The sequence below is a fragment of the Schistocerca piceifrons genome, chromosome 1 (assembly GCF_021461385.2).
Source record: "Schistocerca piceifrons isolate TAMUIC-IGC-003096 chromosome 1, iqSchPice1.1, whole genome shotgun sequence".
Lineage (NCBI taxonomy): Eukaryota > Metazoa > Arthropoda > Insecta > Orthoptera > Acrididae > Schistocerca > Schistocerca piceifrons.
In genome coordinates, this window is record NC_060138.1 from 246528390 (window position 1) to 246554257 (window position 25868).

The following is a 25868-nucleotide window of genomic DNA, read 5'->3' on the forward strand; positions in this document are numbered from 1 at the left end:
ACGACATGTTGGCATACTCTGGATCAGGTGGTCGAACAGTTGCTAGTGCCTGTCGGAGCTTCTGAAGTGTCCTAGAGGTTTGAAGATGTGCAGCAATACATCAACTGAGAGCATCCCAGACGTGCTCGCCGAGGTTTAGGCCTGGAGAACAGGCAGGCCACTCCATTCGCCTGATATCTTCTGTTTCAAGGTACTCCTCCACGATGGCAGCTCAGTGGGGCTGTGCGTTATCATCCATCAGGAGGAAGGTGGGACCCACTGCACCCCTGAAAAGGCAGACATACTGGAGCAAAATGACGTCCCGATACACCTGACCTCTTACATTTCCTCTGTCAAAGACATGCAGGACTGTATGTGCACCAATCATAATCCCACCTCACATCATTAAACCATGACCTTCATACAGGTCCCTTTCAAGGGCATTGAGGGGTTATTATCTTGTTCCTGGTTCACCCCAGATGAAAACCTTGCAAGAATCACTGTTCAGACTATACCTGGACTTGTCCGTGAACATAGCCTGGGACCACTGTTCCAATGACCATGTACTGTGTTCTTGACACCAGGCTTTACGGGCTCACCTGTGACCAGGGGTCAGTGGAATGCACCTTGCAGGTCTCCAGGCGACTAAACCATGTCTGTTCAGTCGTCTGTAGACTGTGTGTCTGGAGACAACTGTTCCAGTGTCTGTGGTAAGGTCCCGAGCAAGGTTACCTCCAGTAACTGTGGCCATCTGTGGGCACTGATGGTGAGATATCGGTCTTCTTGTGGTGTTGTACACAGTGGACGTCTCGTACTGTAGCGCCTGGACACGTTTCCTGCCTGCTGGAATCGTTGCCATAATCTTGAGATCACACTTTCTGACACACAGAGGGCCTGTGCTACGACCTGCTGTGTTTGAGCAGCCTCCAGTCGCCTTCGCATTCTACCCCTCATAACGTCATCAATATGTGTTCTTTGAGCCATTTTCAACACACAGTCACCATTAGCACGTCTGAAAACGTCTGCACACTTACTCGCTGCACCGTATTTTGACATGGACCAACACACCTCTGTGTATGTGGACTGCTACCAACGCTATCGTGCGACGACCGCAGATCAAATGCACCGCATGGTCATACCCTGAGGTGTTTTGAACCCGCAAACCGCCCACTAGAGCGTTGTTTCACCATATATCAGCATTATCCATAATTTATGAGCGTTAGTGTATCATGTGCAGTATGATGGACAGTTTAGTGTTGTTATAAACAACAATTATCACAAATATAAGTTTCATGGTGTTTGTTATTTATGAAATTATATTTGTAAGTGTGTATGTAGGTGCACAAAACACGACATCGATTACATTTTTTAATGTTTAAAGTCAGATAATACATAAATCTAAATATAAAAAAATCAACATGTTACTAAGATGTCCTATTCTGTTATACTGTTAGAGCAACAATTCGTTTGAACTAGTCACCTGGCAACTATTAAGTGTTCGATTTTATTCCATCGGTATTGCTTCTGGAAATGGAAAAACATGTAATTATTTTTAAGAGTAAGTCATCCTGTAATCAGTACAAACAAGCACATATAGGTTTGTTCGATGAGGTTTCGGGATTGCAGCCGGATCATGATGACTTCTTGCCACGGTATTTGGCTGGAAATCGTCCACCCATCTTCAGGTGAGTGTCCATCACTGGAGACAGAAAGGTTTAAAAAAAAAAAGCAAACTTGCAGTCTCCAGTGACGGACACTCACCTGCAGATGGCTGAACGATTTCCAGCCTAAATATCGTGGCAAGAACTCAACATGATCCGGCTGCAATCCCGAAACCTCGTCGAACATGCAGCACCCCGTGAAAGCTTCAAGAATCACACGTATGGGTTTTTTTGTTACACTGGGAAGTGAACAAGAGGAAATTAAGTTCTAACTGCCAGATGCAATAACGCTGGCGTAAAATAAAAATGAAGTGAAAAACAAATCAATCATTTGCTGTAGCTGATACTCAAAATAATATTTCGAGCAAAAAGAAAAAGCCGAGACGTACATAGGTTTTGTATAAGGGTGATGATGACTACTGGGTCTGCGCATGAACATATTTTATATTTTATTTTGTATAACTCATGTCTATGGAAGACTGAGAAACAGTCTCCAACAGCAGTTCTTAGAAGAACGCGACGCAATATCTACAAACTGTAATTAATTAAATTCATACGGCACTATTCAGCGTAATTGTTTTTGTTCAAGTTTGGCGCAGAGGCTGCAAGCGTTATTGCAAACTAAGCTGGGGAACGAAAGTACTGTTTCCCCCTTGAACGTGTGTGAAACTGTTATTAAAGCAAACCAAAATCTACTTTTAAGACTGTCAACGGAGAAACATTGATATTATTTCAAGTCACGAGGCGCCTCTGTTGTATGATGGAGTATTGACGTGTGTGTTATCTGTGGTGTATTTTTAGTCGCGCGTGGTGGTGTTGATTGTTTACACATCGCGTTAGCAAAAATAATTTAAAAAAAAATAACATGCCGCAAGGAAGGAGGAAGGTTCCTTTTAGCGCGAAAGCCAAGAAAATGCAGCTGCAGAACAAGAGGAAGATGAAAGGTGTGTTGCCATATACATGAAGTCAGTATTTTGTAGTCATCTAATGTCATAATGACATTATATGTGTTTGAAAACAATGTTATTTATTATTATAAGAAAAAATGGATAACTTATTTAATTCACTAAAGAAAGGACTCAATGAGAATACATATAACTGTCACAGTTTTGTACGCTGGCTGTCCTAATGACTTTTTAATCTATTTTAATTCTGATTGCAAGCCTGGTGATACAGTTTTTATTCTCTCAGACCGTGTGTTTGTTCTTTACTCGTGTTGTGTTCGCAGTCATTTAACAACGTATGAAATGTTGATAGTTTACTTCGGGGCACCAATAATTAGGGACAATCTTGTCTCACACAAGCATGCGTGCGCTTGTGGGGAGTTCTGTTGCCAAAGTTTCGGGTAAATACTTTGAGCAATGTAGTTTGACGACTGTAAAAAACGAGAAACAAGACTGCTGAAGTTTTTTTCTAGAGGTGGGGAGAAAAGGTGTACATGTTTGTCTAAAAGAAGTTGCAGGAGCTGTTAGTTTCATGTTTGTTTTTCAGTTGTATGTATGTTGCGCCTTTTATGTAATAGTCGAAAAGGGTGTGTCGCTTGTAAGTGTCTGCTGCCACCCCTCATATGCTGACAACACGACATTACTGACTGCAGTAGATTATGTGGAAATTTGCGCATTTACGTGAACAAACAACACATTACAGTTGCTCATACTGACTGACGTAATTATAAGTAAATAAACAGTGTGCATGGTGTTCACAAATAGAGAAAAGGAAGACCACATAGATATAGTCATAGGTGGAACAAAGCTGGAAGAAGTTATTTCTATAAACTTTTTGGAAATTACTGTTGACAATACGTTCCAGTGGACACAACATGTAAACAGTGTCTGTTGTAAATTAATCACAGTAATGTTTATTATGTAACATCTAGCACATTATACTGACAAAGAACTTCTATGTACAGCAGTGTACCATACTTTCAGTATGGAATTATTGCTTGGGAAACATGAGCAGCAGCAGCAGTAGCACAAAAATAATTTTTGTATTGCAAAAAGAGGCCATTAGAACCATTTTGAATGAAACAATGTACTCGTGCAGAGCTGCCTTTCACAATTTAAAAATATATTGACTTTTCCATAGATGTACATATACAGAACAATAATTTCATTAATCAAACACAATACATTGCTGGAAAAAGACGGCATTCTTATGATGCAAGAAATAAAGGTCAGCTGAGAAGCATACCACACAAAACTTAGAGCTGCTGGAAAAGGTCCTTGATACTTGGGCATCCAATCAGTAATGCATCTTCCGAAGAGTCTACAGGACAGTACGAGTGAAAAGACATTTCAGAAACTTGTAGGCCTAAGGAATTATGTAATGGAAAAAAGAATCATATAGTGTAGAGGAGTATATGTGTAAAGAATGAGAAGTGCTTGTATTACTTGCATATGTATACTGTAATCAGATGAAAATGTTGTAGTAGGTTGTATGTAAATAACTTGTAGTACATCATTTTATATTGTAATAAGTCAGGTAAATATTTTAAGATATTAGATTACATTGCCCTCTCCTATATTACAAGTACACGCTCTGTCCATAATGTAATCAAATGGGACAAAATAAAAATTAACCAATCAACAAATAGACTAAAATTCTTTGAAGTTGAACTTGGCTTCGGTGATCGTGCTGCAGTTGTAGCAACAATGATCACCAAATTACAAAGATCGAAAAAAGCAAGTATAAAAATATACATGTTCAATAAATTTGATAAAGAAGCAATAGAGTCTTATCTCAATGAGGAATTTGGAACGTTTAGCTTGTTACAGGAGTATGTGCAGGAATTGTGGCTCAAGTAAGAAGAACAGTTGACTAAGTGCTGGATGGTTATGTAGCCAAACAGATCAGTACATGATAATGGTACAGACCCTCCATGGTACTCAGTCTCTATAAAGAAACATTGACAAGGTTATACCTCAAAAGATGCTGAATTAAATGCATTTCACTGTCAAAAGAACTTGAGGTCATGTGTTAAGGTTATCAGTGGCACATAAATTAATATCTAGGTACTCATGGATAAACAGAAATTGAAATTGGAACTAGCAAAGCAAATGCAGAAATGCTAAACTCCATTTTTAAAATTTTCATTCCACAGGAAGATCCAAGAGTAATGTCCTACTTTAATTCTTGTACCAGCACAGAGAGAAATTACATAGATGTTAGTTGCATAGAGAAACAGCTGAAATTACAAAGACCCTAGGGCCTGTTACAATACTTGTCAGATTCTGTACAGAATTTGCAGCTGGTACCCTCACTCTTGCCCATTATGTACCATAGGTTCCTTGAAAAGAAATATGTCTCTGGGGGTTGAAGGAGAGTGGTGGTCACACATGCCTACAAGAAGAGCAGCAAAAGTGATCCAAAAAAATACCATCCAGTCTCATTGGTGTCCATCTGCTTCAGAATTTCAGACGTAATTGGAGCTAAAGGATAAAGCAATAACTCACAGTGACCTGCTCTCTGCCAAGCAGAGTGGATTCTGAAAACATAAGTCATACAAAAGAGAACTTATTCACTTCTCATGTGGAACCCTGAAAGGCAAAACGGTAGATACAATAAGTTATTTCTTGTCTCCCAAAAAACTTTTGTCTCAATACCATATCGACACTTATTAATGAAGTAGGACCATATGGAAGAACAAATATCCATTCTTGGTACAAAAGTTGCAATATGTTATCTTGTAGGGAGAATCATCAACAGACATTGAGGTGACTTCATGTGTATGTGCTATGACCTTTACTGTTCATTTTGTTCATTAATGATCTGGCAGGCAATGTTAATTGTAATCTCAGACATTTTACAGATGGTGCTTTGTCTATAATGAAGTACCTTCTGGGGAAAAAATCTGCACAAATATCCAATCAAATCTTGATAAGGGTTTAAAGTTGTGCCAAGATTGGCAACTCACTTTAAATGTACAGAAATATAAAATTGATATAATGGAAGGAAACATTCCACGTGGGAAAAATTATATATAAAAACAAAGATGAGGTGACTTACCGAACAAAAGCGCTGGCAGGTCGATAGACACACAAACAAACACAAACATACACACAAAATTCAAGCTTTCGCAACAAACTGTTGCCTCATCAGGAAAGAGGGAAGGAGAGGGGAAGACAAAAGGAATTGTGCGCTTGGGAGTCTGTGTGGTTGTGTGAGTGAACAAGTGAACTTTGGCTGGAAAAAGAGCAAGAACTCAGAAGCTAGTGTGAATATTATTTTCTGTTGCGCATCTGTATGTGCCACACACCAGTTAAGTTCGATGAGTGGTTACTTTTCCTTAATGTATAGTTCCCCATTTCTGGTCTGCTTCTCATGACCTTACACTTCTTGAGTTGTTAATTTATAACATGAAGAAATCCTTGTGGAGGTCCATTGCAGTGCTAGTACCGTGTGGTTATAACTAAAGAGCAGCTACCCAGAGAGGTCCAGTGTGGGCTGTAATTTTCATATGGCTGTGAAACTTGGTAGATTTTCTAGTGTGTTAATGTGAAACTAATGTACACTAGAAAAAAAAATAGCTCCAGTTTTGGCCACCAGGTGCAAATCTGGGACTGTGAATGAAAGAAAGACGTATGGAAATATTTCTATATGTAATGGATTAGGAACGGGATGTGAGCAGATAGGTCAAACAACTGAGGAAGGCGCAATGTTGATCTTATTATTAACCACTGTTTGCTCAGTTTGCTCGAAATGAGCACCAGAGACGTAAAAAAGATGCTGCATCCATAAAACGACATGATCAACAGTTGCTCGCAGCAGTTCCAGTGGAATCTGAGCAATGTGTTGCTGTATACTGGGCCTTCGTATCGGTAGACACAAAATGTGTCCATGGTAAACATTCTTTTAGAACCATCAGAGCCAAAAGTCACATGGATTCAGATCAGGTGATCTTGCAAGCTATACATCTGAAAACCTCTGGAGATAACACATTCGTGGACTATTGCGTTAATCAGATCTTTCACTGAATGAGTGACATGAGCTGTTGCCCATATTGCATGAAAACAGTGGTTTCCATCAGTCGTGCTCTTCCAGGTCAGGTATCACATGCTGTAAAAGATGACCTCGTTAACATGCAGACATTACGGTACACATCACTGCCCCTCTGTGTGTATTCTCTTCAAAGAAGAATTGACCCAGAATAAAGGTGCTTGTGAATCCATACCACACATTCCCATACAGTGAGTGCAATGGTAATTTGTGCATAACACTCGGTTTAACAGTACACCAAATTCAGCAGTTCTGTGTATTCACTCCACACTGTAGTGTAAAATGTACCTCGTCACTACATAGAATATTGCCCGCCAATTTCTATCCACGCCAGAAATTTAAGAGCAACTTTAGAATGTTGTTGCAGATCATCAGGTTCAGTTGCCTCACTGTCTGGATTTTATATGGGAACCACTGTAAAATAGACCACAAAAATTTCCACACTGTTGACCATGGGATGGACAGTTCTTGGACCCTGCATGAGCACTAGCACTAACCGGAGCACATGCTGTATGGTCACTTTCAGCACTAGCAACCTCATCAATAACTTCCACCGGGATAGGACACATTCCTCTTCCAGGCGCCACACAAAGCTCACCCATGTTTTTTGTTTAATTTCATTATTATCTTCTTTACACCATTTAATGATGTCAGGCCTCTCCTTAGACATTTCAGTTGGTGATAATCTGTCAGTGCAGCACTGTATTTGCTGGTGTTCACATAAAAGAGTTTTACTAACAGCGCACGGTCTCTTTTCTCGATAGCCATGATATTCACTCACATTATGGCATGTCAGATGACTTTATGGCTGTCATACCGTCATAGAAACAGTGTACATCTTCACATTTGCACCTGGTGACCAAAATTTGAACTCGTTTTTTTTCCAGTGTAACCACATTAACACATTAAGATATCTACTAAATTTTGCTGCAGTACAATAATTAAAGCCAACACTGGACCTCCATGAATAGCTACGTTTTATTTATAACCACCTGCTCAAAATACTTTTCAAGTACTATAAAGTACAAGAATCTGAAGAAATAGGCTGTGAAAATAATTGAAAGCTTTTGTTGCATTTAGTAATAAGACTGGGTCCACTGTGACGTAGAAATGTTTTTTGTTCAAGTCAATTTTCACAACAGCTGGTAATTGACTTGGGCATTGCCAGTTGACTGCATTTGGAGTCTGACGTCAGAAATATTTTCTGTAATTGTATAAGAGAATTTACCCTGTAGATTTACTGTGTTGTTGAAAACTGAAATTTTACTTTTTATTGATGCCACTGTACAAATAAAAGTGCTGTACAGTAGTTGATTTTAACCAAATGCTATGCCAAAGTTTTCTTTCTTTAATCTAGGAGGTGTTCCAAATTTTGTTGTCCGAGGTGACTCTGAGGATGAAACTTCTGGTATAAATACAATAAACAAGCAGCCATCAAGCCAGAAAGGCCGAGGAAATGCAAATAGGTAATTTATTGCAGTGTTCATTTGGTTATCAATCGTATGATATTATTTATGTTAACAGTGTGGGTGTAACAATGTACACTGTGGCTGGATCAGCTATCTCTGCCCTGAATAAATTTCTACCCATCTAGCTTATCTCGTATTGATTGTGTATAGCTTCATGACTTGGCCATAATGAAAACTGAGAACTATTTAATTAACTTTTTCAAAATGTTGATGCCCTAGTCATATGCTGAGTGTGTATGTGGTCTGACCTAAATGCCAAGCAGCAAAAGTATTCTCCACACTAAGTTTTTGATTGTTACTGTCAGTGCTGCAGTTTGGTGAATTAGTTTCATTACTACATTAATCTGGAAATGTGCGAACAACTTTGAGAGGCATATATTTCACATTTCTAAAAGACTGCATCAGTGTGGATTTTATCCTCAGATAATTCATCCTTTCTTTTCCATGTATTGTTGGATATTGTTATTTTTATTAGATATTACAACTAATTTGGTTTGATGCTCACTGCTGGGTCACATCTTGTAGCAGATCTTAGAACAAGACTACATTGTGAAATATTAGATAAATAAAATTGAAGAGGAATATAGAAATAAAACTAAAAGTAAGGAGGAATGTAACAAGAATGTGAGATGTGGAGGAATACAGAATAACAAAGTGAAGAGAAGGGATAAAATTGTACAATGAAATAAATTTATATATGATCACTGGCAGATATAGGACTCACTACAAAAATAAGAATTTGTGCAGACAAACAAAAGGTATTTGATAATTTTGTATGACATATGGAGCTCTATTTGTAATTATCTACTGCTTTTAAAATATAATAAGTAGTGGGCTATGACACCCATGCTTTTGTATTGTAGCCAGAATTGTTACTACAGTTTTGGCGGCAACTGATCCAAGTTATAGTTGAAAGATAAAGCCGTAGTTCAACAGCTGGATTTGAGTAGCAAATGATATGTAACTAAAATAGTAACCACCTCATTAAAATAAATTCAGATTTGTGATGTAAACACACTGTAACATACAGTGAGCACAAAGCTGTTATGCAGTGATTATTGGTTATCTGTCTCTCATTACCTAAGACTCTCTCAGTTAGCTACAACATTAATGTGCTTTTCCACACATCACTACTCTAGAATTATCATCTTTGGTCCCAATGGTAAGCTGCTTCTGGTGGAACAGGCTGTGTTTTGTGAAGTCCCTGACATTCATCTTTAACAAAAGCACTACTTACAAATATGAAAGTTCAGTTTAGTTCGAAATTTTAACCTTAAGGACCAATTTAACATTGAGAGTGTTGCTGCATAGTGGTGCACAGAATATTGTGGACTTGCCCTACACTGCCTCCATTTTTCTGTGCATCTGTATGTTTTAAGGTAGCTGTGTGATTTCACTTTAATAATGTTTGATGTCATTGGGAACATGTCATCCAATCCTAGTTGAGTGTTGTGATTGAATACTGCTCATTGTTGTACATTGAATACTGCTGAGTGTTGTACAAGAACAAATGTTGCCTGAAGCGATGTTCGATACTCACTGTGGATTCTTCATCATTAAAGAAATATCTGACTGCAAACACAGGGGTCTCTGAATCCATGGCACCATGAACACTTAAACATGTTTCTTCATTCCTCCACGTACGTAATGTTATGCATGTACGACATGGCTGTTACGTGCCCAAATCAACACATGATCATCTTATAGCACATGTGTTTTCTTATACATTTATTTGACTTGCCGAACGAAAGTTCTGGCAGGTCGATAGACACACAAATAAACACAAACATACACATGAAATTCAAACTTTCGCAACAAACTGTTGTCTCATCAGGAAAGAGGGAAGGAGAGGGAAAGACGAAAGGATGTGGGTTTTAAGGGAGAGGGTAAGGAGTCATTCCAATCCCGGGAGTGGAAAGACTTACCTTAGGGGGAAAAAAGGGGTATACACTCGCGCGCGCACACACACACACACACACACACACACACACACACACACACATATCCATCCGCACATACGGATGGATGTCATATGGATGGACGTGTGTGTGTGTGTGTGTGTGTGTGTGTGTGTGTGTGTGTGTGTGTGTGTGTGTGTGTGTGCGTGTGTGTGCGAGTGTATACCCCTTTTTTCCCCCTAAGGTAAGTCTTTCCGCTCCCGGGATTGGAATGACTCCTTACCCTCTCCCTTAAAACCCACATCCTTTCGTCTTTCCCTCTCCTTCCCTCTTTCCTGATGAGACAACAGTTTGTTGCGAAAGCTTGAATTTCATGTGTATGTTTGTGTTTGTTTGTGTGTCTATCGACCTGCCAGCACTTTCGTTCGGTAAGTCACATCATCTGTGTTTTAGATATATTTTTCCCACGTGGAATGTTTCCCTCTATTATATTCATATCATTAATTTGAACCCAACAATTACGTTTGTTATTGTCACTGTTGCATTTCGAAATCTTTCCTGTCATCTTATTTTCTCTTTCTGTTTTTGCAAGTAGTTTCACTTCGTATTCACCTTCTCCTCTTTACCGAATCTACCATACAATTTTATCCCGCCTATATATACCCAATAATACGTAACCCACTTCCAAACCATAACCAAAAAAAATTTTTTTTTTTCTTCCGCTTTCAACAATACTGCTGCTACAAAATCCACCGTTTCCAGTTCACAAACAGTTCCTTTCAGCTATTAAACAGCCATTTCGTCTAGTTCCAATAACTTTCGCTTTTTTTCCATTTCCGTTTTTCCCACATCACTGATGTTTTTTAGCCACTTCCCACAGGTTTTAACGTCATTATTTCTTCGTCAGACAATTGTTAGCCTCATTTTCACAATCTGCTACCACAAAACCACTCCTTTTAATACATTTACACACAGTTTTTTCGAAATTTTCCCGAATTGCTCCTCCCTTTAACGTGTTTTGGCGGCAACACAACCACATAACCTTTGTGCACATCGTTGTCTACCAACCCAAGTTCACCACAGGATCAACATAGCCCAGCTATAACCAACACCTTTTCGCCTTTTTTCACACCAGATCTCCAGTTGCTTTCTAGTTCACCTGGTGTATGTGTGTGTGTGTGTGTGTGTGTGTGTGTGTGTGTGTGTGTGTGTGTGTGTGTACCCCTTTTTTCCCCCTAAGGTAAGTCTTTCCACTCCCGGGATTGGAATGACTCCTTACCCTCTCCCTTAAAACCCACATCCTTTCGTCTTTCCCTCTCCTTCCCTCTTTCCTGATGAGGCAACAGTTTGTTGCGAAAGCTTGAATTTCATGTGTATGTTTGTGTTTGTTTGTGTGTCTTTCGACCTGCCAGCACTTTCGTTCGGTAAGTCACATCATCTGTGTTTTTAGATATATTTTTCCCACGTGGAATGTTTCCCTCTATTATATTCTTATACATTTATTTATTTATTCGGTAAAGATGAGAAATGAAATTGGCTATGTCTTACTTAAATGAACCACACCTGTATTCACTGGAAGGAATTAGAAATGTTACAGAAAGATTAAATCCGGATGGGTTTTTACCATGGTTTTTCCAAACTATATGACCAGTAATATAACACCAGTGCCATCATTTTTGGTCAGTACAAAGCTTTTTTCATGTGGGCTTAACTCAGGTTGCTGTTCTCATATCGGCTGTAAGCTAGGTGCAGAACTCTTGCTATTGAAACATTTAGAGTATGTGAGTGTGAATGATTTTGCGAATATGACATCTGCTCATACTCATCAATTGCATGTAAAGTGTGATGTAAGAAAAGACATTTTGCTGACATTGTAGAGTGCAGGTATTTATGTAATTTTGAAATATCTGATAGAAGATGTCCTGTCCGAAATGTTTTTGGTCATCATATACAGTATCTGTTGATCTGGCCCCATCTGGAAAAATACCATAGATTTAACTGAATTACATTAATTTAACATTATGAGGGAAAAGCATGGTTGCAGGATGTTGGGTTTCAAGAACAATGCTGCTCTGATAACTTGATGCTAGATTTGCCAAGGCTTGGTTAGCTGTGAATGGCCAAAAGTCTGCTGTTCAAGTTGCAGAGTTCAGTTGTGCTGCTGAGACTCAGTGTCAGAACAGAAATATGTTATGCTGATTGGGAAGGAATGTTCTACATGGAAAAAAGGATCTTGTAATCCAAGTTAGAGTGTAGTGTGAGGAAAAGAGGGAGCAAGCTGCGTCTCACACCTAGACTACCAGTGAGAGAGGAACAATGTGAAGGGAGCATGTGCTGCCTTTGCAGTGCATTTACTTTATGTATGCTTAATATTCAAGCCAGGTATCCATGAAAGCATAAGACGTAACAAAAGCTGAAATTGAAATTTGAAATCCACAAATAGGGGGCTGAGCACTCAACAGAAAATGCATGCACTGGGGTTGTAAGTTGTCTTCTTATTGTAGGTGTCATATTTGCAGACTCTAGGTAGTAGCAGGCCATTGTAAGTATAAATTTGATTATGCAAAATAAAAATAATCGTAAAGTTCGTGTAAAGTAGCTACATTGCTTCACCTATAAGTTAATGTGAAATGTTTATTGTTCCCTCTACCTAAACAGCTTCAAACTTCAAACAAGTTCAGTGGTAAGATACTGGAGAAGTAAGTACAGTTGAAATCCTAGGGAAATATTTCTCTCATTGGTTCCTTATGGTTTCTTTAATCAGTCCAGTAAAGCTGAGGGATCTCTTTGACAGTCTGTCCTACTTTGATATGCTATCTGAAGTGCCCTTATTATTAGTTCTGTGTAGAAATGTCACCAAAAAGTGTAAAAGAGTGTCATTTGTCTCTCTATTTTTAAATGTCTGTTTAAACTCCCCTAAGCAAAAAAGTTGATTTAGAACTTTGAGATTCAGTATAAGTGTGTTGATGTCACAGCATGTCTCTCAGCAATGATGGTTATATGTAAATAATCTTCTTTTATAGCCTTAAATATTTACATTCATAGTTTATGCCACATATTTTTTTTTTTTTTTTTCCTGTCCTAGGTATGCACTGCAATTCCATCGTGAAACTGAAGCTGAAATTCGTGAGAGGAAGGAAGCTGCACGCCATGCTCTATTATCTCTTCCTGAAACTTCATTGGAAATAGATGGTAACACTTACTTTCCACCAGATTTAGATTTTCCTAAGAGACCACCATGGAACTTTGATATGTCCCGTGAAGAACTGGAAGCACGAGAACACAGATATTTCAATGTAATAACCTACATAAAGTATTTTACGAGATAGTAATATCTGTGTAAATATAAACTGATTCAGATTTTGATTATGTATGGTCTTTGATTATGAGTACTCGTAGTGTAACCCCTTTTCATGTGGCCTGTAAATGCCAGAACGGAACAATTTCTCCATTTTAGTCACACTGAACTGAGTACATTAGCATTTACTGTGATCCATAACTTTTAAACTTTCATCTGACGTTCCACAGACAAATGAGGCTTTGTTTGTGTTGCTGTAAGTGACGTCAAGCAGACATTCTTACCTCGTCAGTGACTTTTGGACAACAGGACAAGCATGAACCCCAGGGTTCATGGTTAATAAACCTGTCATTGACATTTGTACCTGCCCTACAAGCTGAAAAGATAATTTTCTGATGAAATGTCTGAATTTGTGAAACCTTTCAGTCAGACCCCATTTTATTCATTCACGTCTCCTCATTGATGCATTCTGAGAGGAAACATGCCTATTGTGTCTATTCAGTAGTTAAGTACTGCTGTTTTTGGTCTTTGTATTATTGCTAGTCTCGGAAACAGATGAATCAAGCTCCTGACTTTTTTTTTCACATTTCCACTTATTAATATCTTATGGAATAGATCACCGCTTAGAAAGTGATCATCATCATCATCATCATCATTTTCATTTTCATCATTGGCACAATAGCCATCTGTGAGCCTTGGCCTTCTGTAGAAGATTATTCCATTCTTCCCTGTTTAGTGCCGAACTCCTCCAATTTTCCTTATGACCTCTCTCACACCTTCCTCCCATCTTAGCTTTGATCTTCCTTCAGGCACTGCACTGAATATTTTCATGTAATCATTCTGTGGTTTGCTGTCAGTACATGTCTTGCCCATTCCAGCCTTTTAATCTTAATGTGGCTGGCAAAGTCTGGTTCAGTACACAGATTATATAATTTATAGTTGAATCTCCTCCTCCAGACACCATTTTCTTCCACTGGCCCAAGAATTTGTCTTTAAGATGTTTCTTTCAAATACACCCAGTTACCTTTCATCAAATTTTGCTGATGTCCATGTTCTGCACCCTGCACTGCATGTTAACACTGGCCTTACTAAAACTTTATACATTATAACATTAGTTTTCACAAAGAGCAACTTGGATTTCAGATGTTTTCTGAGGCCATGGTAGCACTTCAGAGCTGACATTGTTCTTGCAGTTTACTTCTGATCCAGTGTAAATGAAACTATACATATCAAAAACATGAACAAATTTCTATGGGTAGGGACTCATTTGGATAATTTTTTCTTAGTTACAGGCATACACTTAGTTTTTCCTTCATTTATCTGTTGGTTAATGTTTCTAGCAGCCCTTTCAAGACTTGTAAAGGCTTCTTTCATTGCTCTTGGCGTTCTTGCAATTATATCAATATCATCCGCACATGCCAGGACCTGAACCGATTATACAGGATTGATGGCCACTGTAGTGTCCTGCAGTTGGCAGGAAAGAACTAACAGTCAATTTGAACACACTTTATTATAATTAAAGAAAAATGCCGTCTTGGCAGATACTAAGTGGTAAACTCAAGAATGAACAGAAAAACGCCACCACTCTTGTGGTGGCAAACCAGATAAGGAAACAAGACAGTGGAAGAAAATACTGACCAAAATGTACTGTGCAAAATACAATGTGCTACTACAGTGCAACGGCGAATGAATATAAAGTCTGGGCTGGCGTAAGTACTAGCCAGAACTGTTCCTAGTGGTTGGTAAACACTGCCAGTCTGACGGTCTAGGCATGATTATAAAGCCAGGTCGGCAGAGTGCTACATGAGTTATATGAGTTCCAATTGGTGGAACACTGTCACATGTTGTCTGGCGAAGTAGTTCCATGTGTATTTTGAAAGTTTGTTAGTGTTTCTGTCCACTGGCGATGTTTCTCTGCGCACTCCTGTAAGGGGGCGGCAACCCATCTTGTGTGTCGGTCGTGTGGGCCTTCTAACAATAAGGGGCCAATACGACACCCACGTCTCTTATAACCTTTTCTGAGGCATCATTAAACAGAAGGCAGGAAGATGTGATCAACAGTAGATCCTCCCCAATTAAAACCACACTGATAGTCACCAACAGCTTGTTCAGCGTAGTGTGTAAGTCTGTTAAAAAGGACATTATATGCTGTAGGTAACAGGCAAATTCTGCTGTAGTTACAGCACACCATTTTATAACCTTTCTTGTGTATTGGGTATATGATACCTATGCTCCAATCATCAGGTATAATTTCATCACCCAGATCTTAACTACAAGCCTGTGGAAATGTTTAACAAACTCCTACCTTGCATTTTTAATGAGTTTTGCTTGTATTAGATGCATTCCTTGTGCCTCATTGTTCTTCAGATTCTTGATGACTGCATCCACTTCCCCAGCAGTTGGTACTGGTTCCTTTGTTTCTGAGTTATTTGTGTTTATAGAGTGTAAGATTAATTTGTCTCACTGTACCATCATTCATCAGTTCATCAAAAGGGTGGAGGCTATAGTCTACATATTGCTTCATCACTACTCAAAACTGAACCACCTGTGTTTCTACATAAATTTACCCGTGGTTCAAAATCCTTCAAGCTCTAATTTAACATCCAGTTAAAAGCTATTCTTTCATGCCCTCTCTTTTTCTTAGGGTATGGTTTACTTCATGCATTTTCCTGTAGGCTTCATTTTTAATTCTTGTTACTTATGTTCACTCTTCATCAAACCAGCCATTGTAATCTACTGTTCCTAGACCTTAACCACCAGTTTTTGTAAGGGTGTCTTTTAGGTTTTTCCATATTTCCTCAATACTCCCACTGTCAGGAAAGTGTGACAGGTCTTCCTTGAGTTAGTCAGAGAATCTTTGAGCAAACCTGGGCTTCTTGAGCTTATCAGTATGAAAGTTTCTTGGACGAGATCCATGTACGTGCCTTGCATTAGATATTTGACTTCTGAGTGTTGCTATTACAAAGTAATGGTCAGGGTCAACATTAGCACCCTTATAACTTCTAACACCCATTAGACTGGACAGATGTCTTGCATCTATTAGGAGATGGTCATTTTGGTTAAAATATTTCCACCTGGAGATTTCTATATCATTTTATGTATATCTTTGTGGTTAAAAGTTGTACTGTCCACTACCTTATTTCTTGAAGAGGCAGAGCATACAAGTCTGATCCCATTGTCATTTGAGTTATCATGTAGGCTGAATTTTCCAGTGTTAGACTGACATACATTTTCTTTTCATGTTTTAGCATTCATATTCCCAAACAATTATCGTGTAGTCTCCTCTAGGACATTCAGTGTATACTTCATTTAACTCATCATAAAAACCATCCTCTTCGTCATTCTTCTCTTCAGATGGGGCATGACCACATGTAAGACTATAGTTGAAAAATGCACATATTACCCCTTTGACCCTCTTTGAAAGAAAACATAGATTTCAAAACAGTGAGCTGTAAGACTAATATTAGGTGTTCATCCGCAGTCATCATATAGGTCCTCTTGAAGGAGTTAGGCATCTTAACTGCTCCATCACAATAAATGTATTTGCTAATGAATGTGTCATAAATAATCCATCGTAATTTGAGAAGAAAGTGATGTTCATACCGCCATACCGGAGGAAAAAATGACTTTTTATTGCCCATTATTAAAGCTTTCAGTGGCTCAGAAAAGAGTTCAGTATGCAAAACAAAATGTTTCATCAAGTGCCCAATAACATAAGATGTCTGACAGATAGGAAATCAAGTTTTAAATGTAACCCACAATCATTTCTCCTGGATGACTTCTTCTGTTCATGGACAAATGTCTATTCAAAAACTAGTATCCTAGGAAAAAGTGATTGTTTTTAATTGCAGGTGAATGAGTTGAACTAAAAAATAGTGTGTTCACTAGTGTTCACACTAATCAGGTATACCTATTCTGTAAACTGATTTGTTCCACATCATTTTGATGAAAGAATCATTTGATGGTCTATGGAACATGTAACTGACTGACTGACTGACTGACAGCTCTTCAGATGCAGATGCTACATCACATAGCTGTCAGTGCTGAATAATCAACTTCCTCTAAGTATAAAAATAACTAAATAAATTCTACAAAGTTTATTTATTGAAGTAGCAACAGAATTTCAGTCACATAATAAGGATAAGACATAGAAAGTCGTGCAGATGATAAAAACTTACTGCGTAGACCAGCAGTTGACAATTATCACAATCTAAAGCAGAGCAACACGATAAAATAATTGGGAAAAACATAATATTATTTTATGTATGATGTGATGAATGGGAGCTATCTCTAAATGCAGAAAAATGTAAGTTGATGTGGATGATTAGGAAGAATAAACCTGTAATGTGTGGATACAGTATTAGTAGTGCCCTGCTTGACACAGTGAAGTTGTTTAAATATTGGGCGTAACATGGCAAAAGAGTATGAAATGGAACGAGCATGTGAGATTTGTGGTAGAGAAGGAAACTGTTGACTTCGGTTCATTGAGATCATTTTAGGAAAGAGTGGTTCACCTGTAAAGGAGACCACATGTAGGATGCTGGTGTAACCTATTCTTGAGTACTGCTCGAGTGTGTGGTATCCATGCCTGGTCAGATTGAAGGAAGACATCGAAGGGATTCGAACAATGATGCTTCAGTAATTGAAGTGAGAATCCCTGGAGGAAAGATGATGTTTTTTTGGAGAAACATTATTGAGAAAATTTAGAGAACCTGCTTTTAAAGCTGACTCAAATGATTCTGCTGCCACCCACCCCACATACATTGCACTTAAGGACCATGACAATAAGATACAAGAAATTAGGGCCCATACGGAGGCATAGAGACCATCATTTTTCCCTCACTCTGTCTGCGAATGGAACAGGAAAGGAAATGACTGGTAGTGATACAGTGCTTGTGGAATATCTCTGTAGGTGTAGAGGTAGATGTCTGCATACACGTAACACTCCCCTACAAGCTGTTGAGTACTGGTGTGAATTGTTCTAATTTACAAATTGCTTGTTATTTTTCAGTGATAACTGGTGTAAATTTCATGTCCTAATTTTTAAAAATAGAGAAGCTCTATTGTACTTAATCCTGTAACAGTCCTAACAGTAACAAGGACTCATGATTTCAGGAATATCTCTCAGATCTTGAGAAGAAATATGACAGGAAGGAGCTGAGCTATTTTGAACTGAATTTGGAAACCTGGAGACAGCTGTGGAGGGTTCTTGAAATGTCTGATATTATCCTGATAATTGTGGATATCCGATATGCTGTGAGTTTTGCTTTACGTTTGATAATGATTTGTTACCTTATGCTTTATCAGATTCCTGTAATTGACTATACAGATTTGTGCTACTATATTTCTTCTTATTACAGGCATTAATGTTCCCACCATCATTGTACCATCACGTTCAGAAACTTGACAAAAGTATGATACTAGTACTGAACAAAATTGATCTGTGTCCTGCTCCTGTTGTAGCAGCATGGATGCATTATTTCAAAGAAAGGTATCCTTCTTTGCACATTTTGATATTTACATCTTTTCCAAGTTACAATATTCGTGGAAATCAAGAAAATAGAACAGGTAAGTAACATTTATTTGTAATATGTTAAATGAATTTCATTGACCACTTAGAGTGGTTTAGCTGTTTGCCTTTAACATAAATTGTACAACAAACTTTACAGGATTACAGACACGCCGTAGACGTGGCAAACTACGTATGGCAGCAGAAGGTGCACAGAAACTCCTTGAGGCATGCAAAGACATTGTTAAAGATGAAGGTATTATTTTCACTCAGCATGTCAAAATGGTTTAAGATTTAAATATTTACAGAGCCAATGTTTTAATATTTAATTAGTGCTCACATTTTATATTAAACATATGGAAATGTTTTCCAGTGTATAAAGGAAAGATCCTATAAAATGTACATCCGAACTTCAAAGACAGATAAAAAATGTTGCTTGCTGGACAGAATCAGGTGTGGGTATGAAAAGTAGGTAATACAAATGTTATCTTTTGTAATCAGAGGCTCTTCCATCTGCCAAAAGAGAAAGAATTGTTGGAGAAATAAAGTAGGAAAAGATCACCCGATGCTGTTGCTCAAGGGTGGGGGGGCGTGGGGGGGGGGGGGGGCACACAAAGACAAAATGGAAGGGTCATTGGTAAGGGAAAACAAATTACATTTCCTGTAACCCTTCTCTTTGTTTGGCAGATGAACCATCTTCTTGAATGACAGCTTTGATCACAGTGTCATTTTACAAGTGTATAATTTATTCAATGATTAAATGAATTTTAACGAGGAGAGGCAACCACACAATTACTGACAATTGATATGTGGCACATAGACACATTTAACAGCCACTGTCTCCCAGACTGAAAATAAAACAAATATGTAACCACTGCGAACTAGTAAGTGAAGAGTACTCCACTCTTAACTTAGTATCACCCAGGTCTGTCGGGAAATATATTGAGTACAAATGAAGGTTAAGCATAATCACACCAAATCAGCCTAAGATTTTAATATTCTGCTGGAAACACCATCTTAGCCAGTGGAATTAATACTTTTTAATGACGTGATGAATTCCGCCATCTGCTTAAGAGGTTGTTCGCTGGTTGACAAAAAAATGGAAGCCCCCAGAAAATATTGTTGAATGTCAATGTAACTTTGGAAAGTTGCACACCATTGGTGGATATGTAAATAATTTGAGTTGAAATTGAAGTAAACAGCCATTGCAGTTCATTAATGTTGTGTAAGTTTAATGCTACCAGTAGACCTATTCTGTATCGTTCGCTCGCTCTTCCAATCGGTTCAGTTGGTGAGTGCACTGAACAGTAAGGTTACCACAATCGAGCCTCCATGAAATTCCATAAGTGAGTTGTTTTGGCTCCTGAGGTACCCGGGCCATGTTGCCTTCTTTCCTCACACCAGCCAATCGAAAACAAGTGACTAGAAATTCCATAAGTGAGTTGTTTTGGCTCCTGAGGTACCCGGGCCATGTTGCCTTCTTTCCTCACACCAGCCAATCGAAAACAAGTGACTACAGCAGCAGACACATGATGATTGCGCACCTGGCATGGTGCACCACAGTGTACACAGTGCCCCACATGCAAAGTGGCCAGCTGATACAACTACCAGACACACTATTTCCATTATTGATTTCAAAAAGTGTGTTTACAGAGAATATATAAGATATGAGTGGAAATGATGGAATAAAATGAGGAGGTTAGTACTTTCATATCCAAGTGACAGTGAAATGGCTTCGCATATTGTCATTGTCCGTCTTTATGCTATGTTTGAAACAAGGCCAGCAACCAGGATGCAGTAAGCACTTTATTATTGGCTGGTTTTGACCAGTGTGTCTGGCCTTCCTCAGAATGGCAAACTCTGTTAATTTGTAGCCATTAGGCCACAGCTGACATTTGGCTGACTCATGAACGCTGTGAAGGACATACAGATGCTGTGCACTAGTATGCGACAGCATCATCAGCATCAGACCGTTTGAAGGAAGCCTCATTGTGGTCCCCATTTAGGTGGCTGGTTGAATTGCACAATATCCAAATTTGTGGGATCTTTGGATGTGACAGTGGCCCCATGTTGGACTGTGTGAGAACATGAGAACAGGCATATTCATCATCAAGGTTCTGGTCAACCATGTCTGACCACCACAATAATCATATCATCTCTTCCCATCTTGTGTCACCCTACACCATTAATCGGAAACTAGCAGCAGCTGGATTAGGGAATTGCCATCCCACATGTGGGCTGCCATTAACACCACAGCACTAACAGCTGCACCTGGAGTGCTGCCATGACCAAGAAGCACCACGAACTGCTGATGAATGACGTTTCATTCTGTTCAGTGATGAATTGCAGTCCTGCAATACAGTGGATGACCATCGTTGACAAGTGTGGTGGTGACCTGGGAGAGGTCCCTTTCTTCCAGTGTTTTGGAGAACTGGAGGCATGTTATTCCTGGCATTATGGTGTGGGGAGCCATTGGGCGTGATTTCAGGTCACAGCTGGTAGTGGTGGAGGGAACTCTGACAGCTCATTGGTATGAAACAAACATCTCATCTTCTAGTATAATTGTGCCGTTTTTCAACTGGACAACAGTTGTCCACTTACGGTACATGACTATCAACTGTATACTTGATGTTGAGACACTCTCTTGTTCACCAAGATTCCCAGATCTGTTCTAGATAGAATATGTATAGCACCAGCTTGGACGTTAACTCCATGTTAGTGCCAGTATCAAGATCCAAAGGCTTTTTGACATCTTTCATAATGGAATCAGTGTAGACACCCAGGCCACAGAAGATGCAACACCGTACTGATAAATGGGCTCATACTGCGAAGTTCTTTGTAATTTTAACTTGGTTTTGTAATCACTGAAATAATGGCACATAGCCTCTCAACGCATAAAATTTCATTTCAGTCCTTATTAGGTGCAGTGTTTGTTGCCACTACTAGAAAGTAATCATTGAATTTGGTGACCAGTGACTTGAAAGTGCACCATTTCTGCCAGAGCTATTTTCTGGGAGTTCAGTTTCATTTGCATCTCTGTTTTACTTTGTTTCTGGCCTAATAAATTTCCAAACAGGTTTTGCCTTGTTCTTGAATGTTGTATTTTTGAGTATAGTACATAGTTTTGCTGGATGATTTTGCAATACTGGTTGTAATGGAGTTTCAAGCCTTGACTACTGTTTGTTCTCTGAATAATGTAGAACTGTCTCTCCCAAGCACACGGCACTTTTACACCAGGAGTTATCCATCCCTTGTACATGTCTCTGTTCAATTTTGTCCTTATTTGCTTTAGGGGGAAACAAGACTCCAAAGTTCTGTAGAAATTAGTTTTAAGAGAGAATTAAATTTTCCATTAATGGCATCTGCTTTATAAATGTCTCCTATGTGTTCTTCCCATAATTTCTCTCTAAATACCAAGTCATTGCTTATGATTCTGAGATATACTTCACTGATTTGGACCTAAATGGTCAGTAATTTTTATTGTTAACATTTGACCATTCTGGTCAGATAAACCATTGACTATTGGTTTTACAGTTAAATTAGTCTAGGTTGTTGGGGGCTAAAACAAATTGTCAGCAGCTGTTCCCCTATATCCACCGAGTATCATATGGAATTTTGCTGTGGACAAATCCAGAGCTGGAAGTCAACAACTGTAGGTGCCCTCATTCAGTACCAACTGCTAGAAAATCAGCATTATATATACCACAAACAGTGACCCTCAGGTTAAGTTTACATAAACTTATTAAAATTGTTTCTAGCTTCTTTATGAAGCATATGATACTTCCTGCTCGTAAACTCCCAATATTACAAGCTAGCTTATTTTCTTATCCACAGTTGTAGCATGTGTATGAGAAAGCTGTTCAACACATTTGTTAAAGTGAAGGGTCTGGGATGTAACTCGATTTTTGGTATATTTAGTCACTCCTCCTTTTTTCTTATTGATTCTGTAGTAGTATGGTATTAGCTTGTAGCAATTAGTTAAGTCTTAATGCTGTTACATGTGTCTATGTGACACATGACAGTAAGTTATAGATGAATGGTTGCATTTCCCATAGATGGCATGATGACTAAGTTGGTATGTATCGGACCCTCAAATCCAATGATTTGGTACATTGATTCCAAAAAGTCTTGGGAAATTTTCTGATACTTAATATGTCATTGGTCTCTGACTGTGGCTTATGTGTATGAAAAACTCAAGCAGCACTACGACTATAGACAGTTTTAATTGTATATCCTTTTGTACCTGGATACATAAATTAGTCCTTTGATTGGAATAACTTCAGTACGTACAAGAAGCTATAGAACCACACCTAACGAAGCATATTGTTTTAAGACCAATCTTGGGCTTGTGACCGTATTATTTTCACAGCTAAATATTAAAATTTTAGAAGTAACAGACGAACAATGTAGGAAAAGACAGATTGCTACTTACCGTAAAGAGGACACGTTAAGTTGCAGACAAGCTCAATTAATTGTGCCTTTCTGCAACATAACATTTCTTCTTTACAGTAAGTAGCAATCTGTCTTTTCCTACATTGTTGATATTCCTACCTGATGCTTCCATTGCTGAAGTATCAGATGAATAATTTACAAGTAAAGATAACAACTCATCAAATAGTAGAGTCATTCAGCCACAGATAGATAGATATAAAAGAATTAGCTTTTGTGTGTCTCCTGTTTTTGAGCAAGAGTGTGTGTGCGCGCGCGCGCCCACACACACATACACACACACACACACACACACACACACACACACACACACACACACCTGTGCCTGATAGTTTGGGGCATAAGTTCATAGTGTTTTTGTTTTGCATATTTGTATTCTGCAGTGGCTTTATTTATTGATTGCCATTTCTTATTTATAGTCCACTGTTGCTGTTTGAGTTACATATTGTCATTTTGTCATTTGGAGATAGTGAGTGGAGCTGTGGACACTAGACAGTGGAGTGCCAAGTGGAGAAATCTGAACATTTTCAACATATTCTTTTGTTTGAGTTCAATAGAGGGAGGCAGCCAGAAACATTTGTGCCATGTACGGAGATAATGGCATTGGATAGAGCACAGAAGTAAAATGTTTTTCTTGTTTTAAGGAGGATTGTTGTGACATTAGTGACTCTCCACATTTAGAAGGATCTTCGAGATTTGTCACACCATTGTGTGACATTTGCATGCACAGGGGAAGATTCAAGTATTGTATTATAGGTGCCACATCAGCAGATGGCCATTTATGCATCTCTGCTTCATCATCATCAATTGGCTTATGAACAACACTGACCGTTCATGTCCTGTATCATTACAGGTGATGAGAAATGGTGTCTTTATGCTAACACGAGGAAATGAAAGGAATGGTTGAGCCCAAACAAAGCAGCAACTTCCTGTACAATGACTTGTGCATATTCACAAAAGATAAAGTTACGCATCTGGTGAAATGGTGACAATGTGGTGTACTATGAATTGCTTCCCTGAGGCGTAACCATGATGTTGATATTTGTTGTCAACAATCGAGATGTCTTGCAGACACAGTCCAAGAATATTGACAAGGAAGACCATGTAAAGTGATGCTACTCCATGATACATGATAATGCCCGCCCACATTCTGCTAGACTGAGAAAGAACACGATACAGAAGTTGGGTTAGGAAGTCATTCTGCACCCACCTTATCACCCACAGATTTTCACCTCTTTCACAGTCTATCAAAGAGCCTTCAGGGGCTTCCTTTCCTGATGAAAATGCACTCCAAACATGGCTCGACAGGTTCTTCACCTCAGCAGTCCACAGATTTCTACAGTTGCGGAATTGAAAAGTTACCCCAGCATTGGCAGACTGTTGTAAATAGTGAAGGAGAATATATCACTGATCACTGAAATTATGTGTTATGTGTGTTGGTTGTGTTTATGAAACTTACAGAAAACGCTACGAACTTATGTGCCAACCCAATACATTGTGCCAGGCAAACACACAGTCAGTGCTGCTGGCTGACACACACACACACACACACACACACACACACACACACACCATTGTGCTGGCCAAACACACAATACTGGGACTGCAGGTGGACTGTGGTGAAGGATTGAATTTGGTGTAGTGGCAGAGGGAGGAGGGATTGGGAAGGTGTGGGTGACAGCTGGAGAGAGGCAGCAGGTATGCAAGATACAAATGTGGGAGGGAGAGGTAGCTGGTGCACAGGACAGAAATGAGAGACACGGGCACCACGGCCTCTGAGTTCGTACAACACACATTGATGATGCTGTGAGTGAGTGGATTGGGAGCGGGGTGACAGAAGAGAGGAAGAACTATAGGGAGAGGGTATGGGGCAGGAGATTAGCAGATATTGAGGCCAGAAGGATTATAATAATGAGGGATGAGTTGCAATGATGACTTGCATCTACATAGTTAGAAAAGTTGGTGGGGGGGGGGAAGGATCCAAATGCCACAGGCTGTGAAGCAGCCATTGTAATCAGGCATGCTGCACTCAGCAGTGTGTTTTACTATTAGGTGGCCAACTCTGCTCGTTGCTACAATTTGGCAGTGGCCATTCATTCAAGTGGTCTTGACCACATAAAAAGCTGTACAGAAATTGCAGGAGAGCAAGCGCATGACATGACTACTTTCACAGGTTCTCATGCCGAGATGGGATAGGATAATCCTGTGATGAGACCAGAATAGAATGTGCTGGTAGGTCTTGCAGTTGGGTCTCCCAAAGGGGTCTGACTCATGACATGTGATTGAGAGTGTGAGTGGCATTGGGATGGACCAGTACATTGGGTTAGTTGAGTGGACAGGAGAATACCACTTTAAAATGGGTGGGAAGGATTGTGGGTGGCATGTCCTTCATTTCTGGGCTCGCTGATAGATACTCAAAGACCTGGCAAAAGACATGGTTAAATTGCTCCACTGCGTGTTGATATTTGAGGGGGCAGCAGGGTGGTCATTTGCAGCTTGTTCTTAGGGTGTGACGGGAGGATTAGGGGTGTTTGGAGACATGGCGTGGGAAATCTGTTTGCGGAATAAGTTTGGGGGATAGTGCCTGCCTGTAAAGGCCTTTGTGAGACC

General features: G+C 39.2%; 1 protein-coding gene across 1 annotated transcript in view; it reads left to right on the forward strand.

The window, feature by feature from the left end:
• The first annotated feature begins 2252 nt into the window (after positions 1–2252).
• Positions 2253–25868, forward strand: part of LOC124799656 (guanine nucleotide-binding protein-like 1) — a 67219-nt gene continuing 43603 nt past the window's right edge. Inside the window, exons 1-6 of the mRNA XM_047262937.1 lie at positions 2253–2584; positions 7993–8101; positions 13088–13298; positions 18416–18556; positions 18661–18868; positions 18970–19065. Of these exons, the coding sequence (XP_047118893.1) occupies positions 2506–2584; positions 7993–8101; positions 13088–13298; positions 18416–18556; positions 18661–18868; positions 18970–19065 (844 nt within the window). The 5' untranslated portion in view covers positions 2253–2505. The remainder of the gene's footprint in view (positions 2585–7992; positions 8102–13087; positions 13299–18415; positions 18557–18660; positions 18869–18969; positions 19066–25868) is intronic.